Source organism: Bombina bombina, chromosome 9, assembly GCF_027579735.1.
Source record: "Bombina bombina isolate aBomBom1 chromosome 9, aBomBom1.pri, whole genome shotgun sequence".
Lineage (NCBI taxonomy): Eukaryota > Metazoa > Chordata > Amphibia > Anura > Bombinatoridae > Bombina > Bombina bombina.
Genome location: NC_069507.1, coordinates 32,017,515 through 32,031,776, shown reverse-complemented (window position 1 = coordinate 32,031,776; position 14,262 = coordinate 32,017,515). Strand labels below are relative to the sequence as shown.

Below are 14,262 nucleotides of genomic sequence, written 5' to 3'. Positions count from 1 at the left end.
AGTAAATTAGAAAGTTGCTTAAAATTGCATGCTGTATCTGAATCACAAAATAAATATTTTGGGTACAGTGTCCCTTTAAGGACAATGACACATGATTTATATGAAATGCTTAATATTCTTGGATATTATATTATCAATATTCTTGCTTGTCGGAGCAGATATACAATACAGAGTGCTTGCTGAACATATTAAATACAACTATGTAAATTTAGATTCATAGCTAAACACAGATGGGTATTTATGATATACAACATATATACATCACATATATGGTTATATTTAATATTGAATATTCACCTTCATACACCTCTTCAGGTGGCACAGAGGTGTCCATTGTCCCCTTACATCCGTAAACAGATTCATCCGAGATGACATTGGACAGCATCTCCTCCCATGACCTTAGGTGTATCCTCTTGCTAGGACCACCACCTGTCCCACGTGCATATTTGGCCTGCTGTGCCAGCTTAGCTTTGGTTTCCCTCCTGCAGTCATGATAGCGGTGTTTAATGCTGGCAGTAGAACGATTACGTCCTAAGCAGCTGACTGCCACTCGAATCTCCTCCCACAGCTTATTCCGGACAGCCGGCCTCAGGTTAGGGTTCTCCAGCTGAGCTGCCCTCTCCAAGTATGCCTCAACAAGAGCCTCCTTTTCCTCCTCAGAGTACCTCTCCTCTCTTAGCCTGCCCTTCACACCTGAAGGGCCAGCAGACACAGACTCTCCCTCCTGTGACTGGGGACCAGCCCTCTCTACCTCCTCTGTCCCTGCAGGCTGTGACAGGCTACCACCAGCCCCACCCCCAGTTGCCACAGTCTGCCCCACTTTCCCTTTTCTTTTTGTGCCTAGCTGAGGCTGACTCCTCCTCACTCCTCCCACCTCCATTCCTCTTCCACCCTCTCTCCTTCCCTCCTCTGCCAGGGTTTGAGGAAGGACAAATCCTCCACCCAAACCTCGGCCCCTATTCCTGCCCATACTACTCCCTACTTCCCCCCTCCCCCTCCCTCTATCCACCCTCACCACTGCCCTCCCCCTAGCCACCCCCTTCCCAACTCCACTAGGCCTATCCATCCCTTTCTCCTTCCTCCCTAACTCTAACCTAACACTAAAGTCCCTAGCTTACCTAACTACACTAATTCACCTAACTAAACCCTAAATTAAATAGCCCCAAAACTAACTACCTAACCTATCTAGACCCTAACTATCTCTATTCTATATCCCTCAAAATAAAAATAAAATGTGGGGGTGAAAATAAACAAAGGGATGTAAATGAAAAAGGAAAAACTAAGGAGGATTAGAACAAAATTATAGAAAAATAATAAGGGATGCAAATTAAGAAAGGGGTGAGCTATATAGTCAAATGAAACAAAAAATATGGGATGTTAAAAAAAAAAAAATAGGATGGGCAAAATGTATATATAAAAAAACAAGTTATATAGTGAGGAAGGGAAGGGTAGTCAAAGGGGGGATGGGAAGTGGAATAAGGGGATTAATGAAAGGAGTAATAAAGGAAGATGGGGATATGGGGGTTAATGAAAAAAAAAATGTGAATGTGTTTGTATCAAATAAAAGTGTGTATGTGTGTGTGTGTGTATTTGTGTGTATAAACTAATGTGTGTTAATTAACTAATGTATGGATGTGTGTGTGTGTTCCTAATATTATATGAGGCCTACAATAAGAATATATGGAAATCAAATATCAAACTCTCCACTAACTCTCAAACAACTCTCAAAAACCCAAAACTCCTACCAACGCAACTAGCTCCCGTGTCTTTCTCTCTAGAGGCGATCACAGGTAAAGAGCGCAGGCGCAAACCGTTATTCTTATAGACAGAGGTCGGGTTACCATGGCAATGCACTTGTTATGGCGCGCTTTTCGACAAATCCGACATCGGTTGGCAACGCAAACTTACGTACGGCCGAAAAGAGCGACTGCGCGCAACACGCTAATCTTTTCAATGGAAACCTGGTACTAAAATGGAGCCGTAAATTACCTTTAGCTGTCGTCCGCTTCGGTAGCTTACGGCTCCATTTTTAACGACTCAATGGAAGCGAGCTCATAGTTGGATGCTGGTACTTTGTTACATACAGCCCTGCTTAGCTTAACGTTCGTGTCCTTCAAAGTTTACATTTAATAATACAGGTTGAGTGAGCAGCATAGGGTTTTTTTAATTTTGTAGTACTACTTGGTTTATCTTTTCTAAGAATTTAACCCCCCCCCCCCGACCCCTGGTGACATTGCCTGTAATACACCTTTAGGGGAATCATATGGGTATGACTAGGAAGTACAGTCAGGAAGGATTTTTGGCCTGGATCTTGCTTTACTTCATGCAGGATAGCATTTTGGCTATAATCTTCCTGCATTATGGTATAGCGTAGCCTCTTAAACAGCTTTAGCAGGTGTTTCTTTATTACTTTCATTCAATGTTGTATTTATGCCTTATCAGTATTTGGCTCTGTTCCTTAATTAGACATAAAACACATATTACACTGCAGATATTAAATTGTGAAATTGATAATTATGAAAGTGATAATTATGTTTGATGTTTGGCATTATTTAGAATCTGAGATTTAGATTAATGACTTATTTGCCATGACAACGTAATGGTGCCTTTTTCACTAGGGGTGGTGTTATGGTCTATTTAAACTGTGTGATTCACTTGTTTGACTGAAGAAGGGTAGAGTATCCACGAAACATTACACACATAAAAGCTACTACTTTAAAAGGACCGGTAATTGCCACGCCCCCTTGACCACACCCCCACTGGCACTGCACCAGGTGGTCCCAGTTTCACCTCTAAAAATTATGGTAAGCCTATATATAGTGAGATATTGTGTGCATATATAGTGAGATATTGTGTGTATATAAAGTGAGCTTTCTCCAACATAGGTGTTTCCGGTCCACGGCGTCATCCTTACTTGTGGGATATTCTCTTCCCCAACAGGAAATGGCTAAGAGCCCAGCAAAGCTGGTCACATGATCCCTCCTAGGCTCCGCCTTCCCCAGTCATTCTCTTTGCCGTTGCACAGGCAACATCTCCACGGAGATGGCTCAGAGTTTTTTGGTGTTTAAATGTAGTTTTTATTCTTCTATCAAGAGTTTGTTATTTTAAAATAGTGCTGGTATGTACTATTTACTCTGAAACAGAAAAGAGATGAAGATTTCTGTTTGTAAGAGGAAAATTATTTTAGCAACCGTTACTAAAATCGATGGCTGTTTCCACATAGGACTGTTGAGAGGAATTAACTTCAGTTGGGGGAAACAGTGAGCAGACTTTGGCTGCTTGAGGTATGACACATTTCTAACAAGACTTGGTAATGCTGGAAGCTGTCATTTTCCCTATGGGATCCGGTAAGCCATTTTCTTAATTTTCAATATAAGAATAAAAGGGCTTCACAAGGGCTTTAAAGACTGGTAGACATTTTTCTGGGCCAAAACGATTACTTTATAAGCATATTTAATGGTTTTTAACTTTGGAGAGTTATTTTAATCTTGGGAATTTTGTTAAAAAAACGGCAGGCACTGTATTGGACACCTTTTTCACTGGGGGCCTTTTCTAGTCATAGGCAGAGCCTCATTTTCGCGCCACTAATGCGCAGTTGTTTTTGAGAAGCAAGGCATGCAGATGCATGTGTGAGGAGCTCAGATCCACTGAAAAAGCTTATTGAAGGCGTCATTTGGTATCGTATTCCCCTCTGGGCTTGGTTGGGTCTCAGCAAAGCAGATACCAGGGACTGTATAGGGGTTAAAGCTTTCAAATTTGGTGTGCAATACTTTTAAGGCTTTATGACACTGTGGTGAAATTTTGGTGAATTTTGAACATTTCCTTCATACTTTTGCGTATATTCAGTAAAAAAGTGTGTTCAGTTTAAAATTTAAAGAGACAGTAACGGTTTTATTTTAAAACGTTTTTTGTGCTTTGTTATCAAGTTTATGCCTATTAACATGTCTGAACTATCAGATAGACGATGTTCTGTATGTTCGGAAGCCAAGGTTCCTATCCATTTAAATATATGTGATGAATGTGACAAACAAAGTAGGGACAATGATGCCACTGATAATAATGTTGCCCAAAATGATTCCTTAAGTGAGGGGAGTAAGCATGGTACTGCATCATCTCCTTCTATGTCTACACCAGTCTTGCCCACTCAGGAGGCCCCTAGTGCATCTAGTGCGCCAATCCTCCTTACTATGCAACAATTAACGGCTGTAATGGATAATTCTATTAAAAACATTTTAGCCAAAATGCCCACTTATCAGCGAAAGCGTGACTGCTCTGTTTTAGATACTGAAGAGCATGAGGACGCTGATGATAATGGTTCTGACATGCCCTTACACCAGTCTGAAGGGGCTAGGGAGGTTTTGTCTGAGGGAGAAATTTCAGATTCAGGAAAAATTTCTCAACAAGCTGAACCTGACGTTATTACATTTAAATTTAAATTGGAACATCTCCGCGCTCTGCTTAAGGAGGTGTTATCTACTCTGGATGATTGTGACAATTTGGTCATTCCAGAGAAATTATGTAAGATGGACAGGTTCCTAGAGGTCCCGGTGCTCCCCGAAGCTTTTCCTATACCCAAGCGGGTGGCGGACATTGTAAATAAAGAATGGGAAAGGCCCGGCATACCTTTTGTCCCTCCCCCTATATTTAAGAAATTATTTCCTATGGTCGACCCCAGGAAGGACTTATGGCAGACAGTCCCCAAGGTCGAGGGGGCGGTTTCTACTCTAAACAAACGCACCACTATCCCTATAGAAGATAATTGTGCTTTCAAAGATCCTATGGATAAAAAATTAGAGGGTTTGCTTAAAAAGATGTTTGTTCAGCAAGGTTACCTTCTACAACCAATTTCATGCATTGTTCCTGTCACTACAGCAGCGTGTTTCTGGTTCGAGGAACTAGAAAAGTCGCTCAATCAAGCATCTTCTTATGAGGAGGTTATGGACAGAGTTCAAGCACTTAAGTTGGCTAACTCTTTTACCTTAGACGCCACTTTGCAGTTAGCTAGATTAGCGGCGAAAAATTCAGGTTTTGCTATTGTGGCGCGCAGAGCGCTTTGGCTGAAGTCTTGGTCAGCGGATGTGTCCTCCAAGAACAGATTGCTTAACATCCCTTTCAAGGGGAAAACGCTGTTTGGCCCTGACTTGAAAGAGATTATTTCAGACATCACTGGGGGAAAGGGCCACGCCCTTCCTCAGGATAGGTCTTTTAAGGCTAAAAATAAAAAATTTTTCGTCCCTTTCGCAGAAACGGACCAGCCTCAAATTCTACATCCTCTAAGCAAGAGGGTAATTCTTCTCAAACCAAGCCAGCCTGGAGACCGATGCAAGGCTGGAACAAAGGTAAGCAGGCCAAGAAGCCCGCTACCGCTACCAAGACAGCATGAGATGTTGGCCCCCAATCCGGGACCGGATCTGGTGGGGGCAGACTTTCTCTCTTCGCTCAGGCTTGGGCAAGAGATGTTCAGGATCCTTGGGCGCTAGAAATAGTTTCTCAAGGCTATCTCCTGGAATTCAAGGAACTACCCCCAAGGGGAAGGTTCCACAGGTCTCAATTGTCTTCAGACCAAATAAAAAGACAGGCATTCTTACATTGTGTAGAAGACCTGTTAAAAATGGGAGTGATTCATCCTGTTCCATTAGGAGAACAAGGGATGGGGTTTTACTCCAATCTGTTCATAGTTCCCAAAAAAGAGGAAACATTCAGGCCAATTTTGGATCTCAAGATCCTAAACAAATTTCTCAAGGTCCCATCGTTCAAGATGGAAACCATTCGGACAATTCTTCCTACCATCCAGGAAGGTCAATTCATGACCACGGTGGATTTAAAGGATGCGTATCTACATATTCCTATCCACAAGGAACATCATCGGTTCCTAAGATTCGCCTTTCTGGACAAGCATTACCAGTTTGTGGCACTTCCATTCGGACTAGCCACTGCTCCAAGAATTTTCACAAAGGTACTAGGGTCCCTTCTAGCGGTGCTAAGGCCAAGGGGCATTGCAGTAGTACCCTACTTGGACGACATACTGATTCAAGCGTCGTCTCTGCCACAAGCAAAGGCTCATACGGACATTGTCCTAGCCTTTCTCAGATCTCACGGGTGGAAAGTGAACGTAGAAAAAAGTTCTCTATTCCCGTCAACAAGAGTTCCCTTCTTGGGAACAATAATAGACTCCTTGGAAATGAAGATTTTTCTGACAGAAGCCAGAAAATCAAAACTTCTAAGCTCTTGTCAAGTACTTCATTCTGTTCTTCTTCCTTCCATAGCGCAGTGCATGGAAGTAATAGGTTTGATGGTTGCGGCAATGGACATAGTTCCTTTTGCGCGAATTCATCTAAGACCATTACAACTGTGCATGCTCAGACAGTGGAATGGGGATTATACACATTTGTCCCCGACGATCCAAGTAGATCAGAGGACCAGAGATTCACTCCGTTGGTGGCTGACCCTGGACAACCTGTCCCAAGGGATGAGCTTCAGAAGACCAGAGTGGGTCATTGTAACGACCGACGCCAGCCTGGTGGGCTGGGGCGCGGTCTGGAAACACCTGAAGGCTCAGGGTCTATGGTCTCGGGAAGAATCTCTTCTCCCGATAAACATTCTGGAACTGAGAGCGATATTCAATGCTCTCAAGGCTTGGCCTCAACTAGCAAAGGCCAAATTCATAAGGTTTCAATCAGACAACATGACGACTGTTGCATATATCAACCATCAGGGGGGAACAAGGAGTTCCCTGGCGATGGAAGAAGTGACCAAAGTAATTCAATGGGCGGAGCTTCACTCCTGCCACTTGTCTGCAATCCACATCCCAGGAGTGGAAAATTGGGAAGCGGATTTTCTGAGTCGTCAGACATTTCATCCGGGGGAGTGGGAACTCCATCCGGAAATCTTTGCCCAAATAACTCAATTATGGGGCATTCCAGACATGGATCTGATGGCGTCTCGTCAGAACTTCAAGGTTCCTTGCTTCGGGTCCAGATCCAGGGATCCCAAGGCGACTCTAGTAGATGCACTAGTAGCGCCCTGGACCTTCAACCTAGCTTATGTGTTCCCACCGTTTCCTCTCATTCCCAGGCTGGTAGCCAGGATCAATCAGGAGAGGGCTTCGGTGATCTTGATAGCTCCTGCGTGGCCACGCAGAACTTGGTATGCAGACCTGGTGAATATGTCATCGGCTCCACCATGGAAGCTACCTTTGAGACGGGACCTTCTTGTTCAAGGTCCGTTCGAACATCCGAATCTGGCATCACTCCAACTGACTGCTTGGAGATTGAACGCTTGATTTTATCAAAGCGTGGGTTCTCAGATTCTGTCATTGATACTCTTATTCAGGCTAGAAAGCCTGTAACTAGAAAAATTTACCATAAAGTATGGAAAAAATATATCTGTTGGTGCGAATCGAAAGGATTCCCATGGAACAGGGTAAAAATTCCTAAGATTCTATCCTTTCTACAAGAGGGTTTGGAGAAAGGATTATCTGCAAGTTCTTTGAAGGGACAGATTTCTGCTTTATCTGTTTTACTTCACAAGAAGCTGGCGGCTGTGCCAGATGTTCAGGCTTTTGTTCAGGCTCTGGTTAGAATCAAGCCTGTTTACAAACCTTTGACTCCTCCTTGGAGTCTCAATTTAGTTCTTTCAGTTCTTCAAGGGGTTCCGTTTGAACCCTTACATTCCGTAGATATTAAGTTATTATCTTGGAAAGTTTTGTTTTTGGTTGCAATTTCTTCTGCTAGAAGAGTTTCAGAGTTATCTGCTCTGCAGTGTTCTCCTCCTTATCTGGTGTTCCATGCAGATAAGGTGGTTTTGCGTACTAAACCTGGTTTTCTTCCGAAAGTTGTTTCTAACAAAAATATTAACCAGGAGATAGTTGTGCCTTCTTTGTGTCCGAATCCAGTTTCAAAGAAGGAACGTTTGTTGCACAATTTGGATGTAGTTCGTGCTCTAAAGTTCTATTTAGAGGCTACAAAGGATTTCAGACAAACATCTTCCTTGTTTGTTGTTTATTCTGGTAAAAGGAGAGGTCAAAAAGCAACTTCTACCTCTCTCTCTTTTTGGCTTAAAAGCATCATCAGATTGGCTTATGAGACTGCCGGACGGCAGCCTCCTGAAAGAATCACAGCTCATTCCACTAGGGCTGTGGCTTCCACATGGGCCTTTAAGAACGAGGCTTCTGTTGATCAGATATGTAAGGCAGCGACTTGGTCTTCACTGCACACTTTTACCAAATTTTACAAATTTGATACTTTTGCTTCTTCTGAGGCTGTTTTTGGGAGAAAGGTTTTGCAAACCGTGGTGCCTTCCATCTAGGTGACCTGATTTGCTCCCTCCCATCATCCGTGTCCTAAAGCTTTGGTATTGGTTCCCACAAGTAAGGATGACGCCGTGGACCGGACACACCTATGTTGGAGAAAACAGAATTTATGTTTACCTGATAAATTACTTTCTCCAACGGTGTGTCCGGTCCACGGCCCGCCCTGGTTTTTTAATCAGGTCTGATGATTTATTTTCTCTAACTACAGTCACCACGGTATCATATGATTTCTCCTATGCAAATATTCCTCCTTTACGTCAGTCGAATGACTGGGGAAGGCGGAGCCTAGGAGGGATCATGTGACCAGCTTTGCTGGGCTCTTTGCCATTTCCTGTTGGGGAAGAGAATATCCCACAAGTAAGGATGACGCCGTGGACCGGACACACCGTTGGAGAAAGTAATTTATCAGGTAAACATAAATTCTGTTATTGTGTGCATATATAGTGAGATATTGTGTGCATATATAGTGAGATATTGTGTGCATATATAGTGAGATATTGTGTGCATATATAGTGACATATTGTGTGCATATATAGTGAGATATTGTGTGCATATATAGTGAGATATTGTGTGCATATATAGTGAGATATTGTGTGCATATATAGTGAGATATTGTGTGCATATATAGAGAGATATTGTGTGCATATATAGTGAGATATTGTGTGCATATATAGTGAGATATTGTGTGCATATATAGTGACATATTGTGTGCATATATAGTGACATATTGTGTGCATATATAGTGACATATTGTGTGCATATATAGTGACATATTGTGTGCATATACAGGGAGTGCAGAATTATTAGGCAAATGAGTATTTTGACCACATAATCCTCTTTATGCATGTTGTCTTACTCCAAGCTGTATAGGCTCGAAAGCCTACTACCAATTAAGCATATTAGGTGATGTGCATCTCTGTAATGAGAAGGGGTGTGGTCTAATGACATCAACACCCTATATCAGGTGTGCATAATTATTAGGCAACTTCCTTTCCTTTGGCAAAATGGGTCAAAAGAAGGACATGACAGGCTCAGAAAAGTCAAAAATAGTGAGATATCTTGCAGAGGGATGCAGCACTCTTAAAATTGCAAAGATTCTGAAGCGTGATCATCGAACAATCAAGCGTTTCAATCAAAATAGTCAACAGGGTCGCAAGAAGCGTGTGGAAAAACCAAGGCGCAAAATAACTGCCCATGAACTGAGAAAAGTCAAGCGTGCAGCTGCCAAGATGCCACTTGCCACCAGTTTGGCCATATTTCAGAGCTGCAACATCACTGGAGTGCCCAAAAGCACAAGGTGTGCAATACTCAGAGACATGGCCAAGGTAAGAGAGGCTGAAAGACGACCACCACTGAACAAGACACACAAGCTGAAACGTCAAGACTGGGCCAAGAAATATCTCAAGACTGATTTTTCTAAGGTTTTATGGACTGATGAAATGAGAGTGAGTCTTGATGGGCCAGATGGATGGGCCCGTGGCTGGATTGGTAAAGGGCAGAGAGCTCCAGTCCGACTCAGATGCCAGCAAGGTGGAGGTGGAGTACTGGTTTGGGCTGGTATCATCAAAGATGAGCTTGTGGGGCCTTTTCGGGTTGAGGATGGAGTCAAGCTCAACTCCCAGTCCTACTGCCAGTTTCTGGAAGACACCTTCTTCAAGCAGTGGTACAGGAAGAAGTCTGCATTCTTCAAGAAAAACATGATTTTCATGCAGGACAATGCTCCATCACACGCGTCCAAGTACTCCACAGCGTGGCTGGCAAGAAAGGGTATAAAAGAAGAAAATCTAATGACATGCCCTCCTTGTTCACCTGATCTGAACCCCATTGAGAACCTGTGGTCCATCATCAAATGTGAGATTTACAAGGAGGGAAAACAGTACACCTCTCTGAACAGTGTCTGGGAGGCTGTGGTTGCTGCTGCACGCAATGTTGATGGTGAACAGATCAAAACACTGACAGAATCCATGGATGGCAGGCTTTTCAGTGTCCTTGCAAAGAAAGGTGGCTATATTGGTCACTGATTTGTTTTTGTTTTTGAATGTCAGAAATGTATATTTGTGAATGTTGAGATGTTATATTGGTTTCACTGGTAAAAATAAATAATTGAAATGGGTATATATTTGTTTTTTGTTAAGTTGCCTAATAATTATGCACAGTAATAGTCACCTGCACACACAGATATCCCCCTAATATAGCTATAACTAAAAACAAACTAAAAACTACTTCCAAAACTATTCAGCTTTGATATTAATGAGTTTTTGGGTTCATTGAGAACATGGTTGTTGTTCAATAATAAAATTAATCCTCAAAAATACAACTTGCCTAATAATTCTGCACTCCCTGTATAGTGAGATATTGTGTGCATATATATTGAGATATTGGGGCCGATTTATTTAGCAGTCAACCTGCTTATTCCGCTCGAGCCTTTAGGCTCGCCGAAATCAGGAATTAAGAAGCAGCGTAACTTGTCCGCCACTACTGAGGCGGCGGACAGCAATCATCCCGATCAGATACTCAATTGGTCGCAAATTTGCAGGGGGGTATTGCTAAAGCATTTCTTGAGAAATGCTTGTGCAATGATAAATGCAGAAAGCATATGCTGTCGGCATTTATCGATGTGCGGTGGATATGATCCGCTACAGCGGATCATGTCCGCCCACACAATGATAAATCGGCCTTATTTTATGCAGCTATAGTGAGATATAGGGGCCGATTTATTAATGTTCGGACGGACATGTGCTGCTGTAGCAATCATGTCCGACACACATTGCATATGCTGTCGGCATTTATCATTGCACAAGTATTTCACTTGAAATGCTTGTGCAATGCCGCTCCCTACAGATTTGCGGTCAATCGGCCGCTAGCAGGAGGTGTCAGTGAACACAATCGTATGTGATCGGGCTGATTACTGTCCGCTGCCTCAACGGTGGCAGACGAGATAAGGAGCAGCTGCGGAAACAGATGAATTTTGCTGCATTTGTGTGTATATATGTGTGTGTATTTAATGATCTCTCAGCAACTTAATTTAAATGCTGACAACAGGTGCCCCTGTAGCTCGGTCACCCCTAGTCACTTGCCCACTATTTTGAGCAATGCTTTCTGCTTCACCTATTTCTTTAACATTTTTTAACTGATTTTAGATGGAAATATTTTTCGTCTTAGAACCTTATACATATGTATTCTGTTCAGGCAAGCTGTGAATGAGACAAGGAGGAACTCTTGTAAATAAATGATGGTTATCAGTATGTAGCGCAGAAGGATAAGTGAAAATGTTGAACGTAACAATGGGTTTGCATGCGATACCAAGGAAGGCAAACTTAATTAGATGTTTATCACAAGTTTATATGCTGCAGCTCGTTTCTATTTCTATTATTTACCAAGTTGATTTTCCTATTGGCACTTTTTTTGCTAAGTGTACCCCCTCTTCCCTGGTAGTGTCTGATAAGAGTATTTCCTACGTCTATATGTTTCCTCCCCATTCAGACAGCTAATTATCCGCCAACATTGGCAGGCCGGGGAACGCTCTCTCAGACCTCTATCTGCATTTTTCGAAGCAGAGATTATTAGCTGTTCCCTCATCACACGACTGTCACTAGCGTATAGATTCTGTTTATTCTCAAAATAGATATTTATTTCACAGGTGAGAGGAGAAAAAAAATAAAATATGGTAATTTAATCGCAGTAAATCTTGCAGTTCATGTTAGGGGCAAAACCTTTTTCTAAGCTTAGGACAAAAGAATACAACAAGGATTGTATTTATAAACTATTTCCTATCAGACAGGCTTTACAATGTAACTTCTGGTACTTTTGTGTGTTGAAAAAAGGGACCGTTTGATTGAGAAAGATTAGAAGTCTATTAGAAATATAGAAGTGACAATAATAAACTTAAAGCGATACTAAAACCAATTTTTTTCTTTTGTGATTCAGATAGAGCAGCAATTTAATTAACGTTCTAATTGATCAATTTTTCTTCATTCTCTTGCTATCTTTATTTAAAAATCAGAAATAAAACTTAGGAGCCAGACCATTTTAGGTTCAGCACCCTGGATAGCGCTTGCTTATTGGTGGCTACATATTTTGTGTTTATTCTTCTCTAAACAGTTTTTCAGTGATATTTTCATTGTTTCACCCCAATTAGTAAAACAGAAGATTTTTTATTGCATATTTATATTAGCGATTCAACCGCATACTGATGCTTTTTTCGTCTTTTTCAGGGTGTCTCCGAAGACGCGAATAGTCTCGTCACTGGTTGTTATGCTTTTGATCTTCATTTTCATCACTGTATTGGTCAGAGTAGACACATCCACCTGGACACAGGAGTTCTTCGCCTTGACTTTGGTCTGCGTGGCCATTCTCTGTGGAGCAGCAAACGTCTTCACTGCCAGTGTCTTTGGGGTGACAGGAACCTTTCCAATGAAACACTCTCAGGCGCTGATTTCAGGTAACTGATTGCTTGATAAACCGTAGCTGCGCTCTGCATATTTGGTGTGAGAGAAACCTGATGCTGGGCTTGCGCTTGTATGTGCAGTCACTTGACTTGATTTGATTCACTACAGATAATATGCACATATCTTACACTAGTGGGAGCTAGCTGCAGATGGGTGTCTGCATATATTTGTCTCTTGTGAATGGCTAACTATATGTGGTATCTAGTTGCCAGTAGTGCAAAGCTGTTCCTTCAGCAGATGATAACAAGAGAATGAAGCTTATTTGATAATAAAAGTAAATTTGAAAGTTGTTTAAAATTCTATGTTCTATCTGAATCATGAATTACATTTTTGTGGTTTCTTGTCCCTTTAAAGGGTCAAACAACTCAAAATGTATTTCCTCAATAATTAAAGTGATGGTAAAGTATCCAATTGGTATAAACTGATCCGGAATAAAATTATATTTTAGATAGAGTTTAATCAATCCATTCTAATGAAGATACAATATAACTTACTTTTTAAAATAGCAATGAAATTCTAATACCCTGTGCTCTGGCCGCTCACTTCAAAAGTAATTTTTTTTTAGCTAATGGTTTTGACTGTTCTCCAATTGGTGTTCTAGCCATACGGTACACAATTTTATTTGTGGCTAGAACACGGATTGTAGAACAGTCAAAACCATTAGCTCAACAAAAAAAAAATACTTTTGAAGTGGGCGGCCGGAGCACGGAGTATTAGAATTTCATTGCAATATTAAAAAGTAAGTTATAACGCATCTTCGTTAGAATGAATTAATTAAAGTCTATCTAAAATATTATTTCCATTCCAGATCTGGTTATACAAATTGGAAACTTTACCATCACTTTATATAATGAAAATGAAACAAAATTGCAAGATACGTTTATTTAAATTTTTTGTGTCATTTTATATAGAGTACGTTATATCCCACATTAATTATTTACTAAATTGAAATATGAAATCATAGGTTTTAATAAAAGCTTTCACTATAAGTTTAATTTATACTCCATTTTTACAAACAATTACAATATATACAATTTTATAAATTTCACTATTCACCCTTTTTTTACACTAAGGGGCCCATTTATCAAAGGGCTTGCGGACCTGATCCGACACTGCGGATCAGGTCCGCAAGACCTCGCTAAATGCGGAGAGCAATACGCTCTCCGCATTTAACATTGCACCAGCAGCTCACAAGAGCTGCTGGTGCAACGCCGCCCCCTGCTGACTCGCGGCCAATCGGCCGCCAGCAGGGAGCTGTCAATCAACCCGATCGTATTCGATCGGGTTGATTTCCGGCGATTCCTGTCCGCCTGCTCAGAGCAGGCGGACAGGGTTATGAAGCAGCGGTCTTTAGACCGCTGCTTCATAAGTTGTGTTTCTGGCGAGTCTGAAGACTCGCTAGAAACACGGCCCTTCAAGCTCCGTACGGAGCTTGATAAATGGGCCTGTAAATACCTAAACACCCAAACTTCACACTTCGTTATCGCTATTTTCTGTATTCAA

At 41.6% G+C, this 14,262-nt stretch overlaps 1 protein-coding gene across 1 annotated transcript in view; it reads left to right on the top strand.

Annotated features, from left to right (window-relative positions):
- SLC29A3 (solute carrier family 29 member 3) overlaps positions 1-14,262 on the top strand; it is a 131,552-nt gene that overhangs the window by 84,073 nt on the left and 33,217 nt on the right. The window contains exon 4 of the mRNA XM_053692028.1: positions 12,526-12,752. Within this exon, the coding sequence (XP_053548003.1) occupies positions 12,526-12,752 (227 nt within the window). The remainder of the gene's footprint in view (positions 1-12,525; positions 12,753-14,262) is intronic.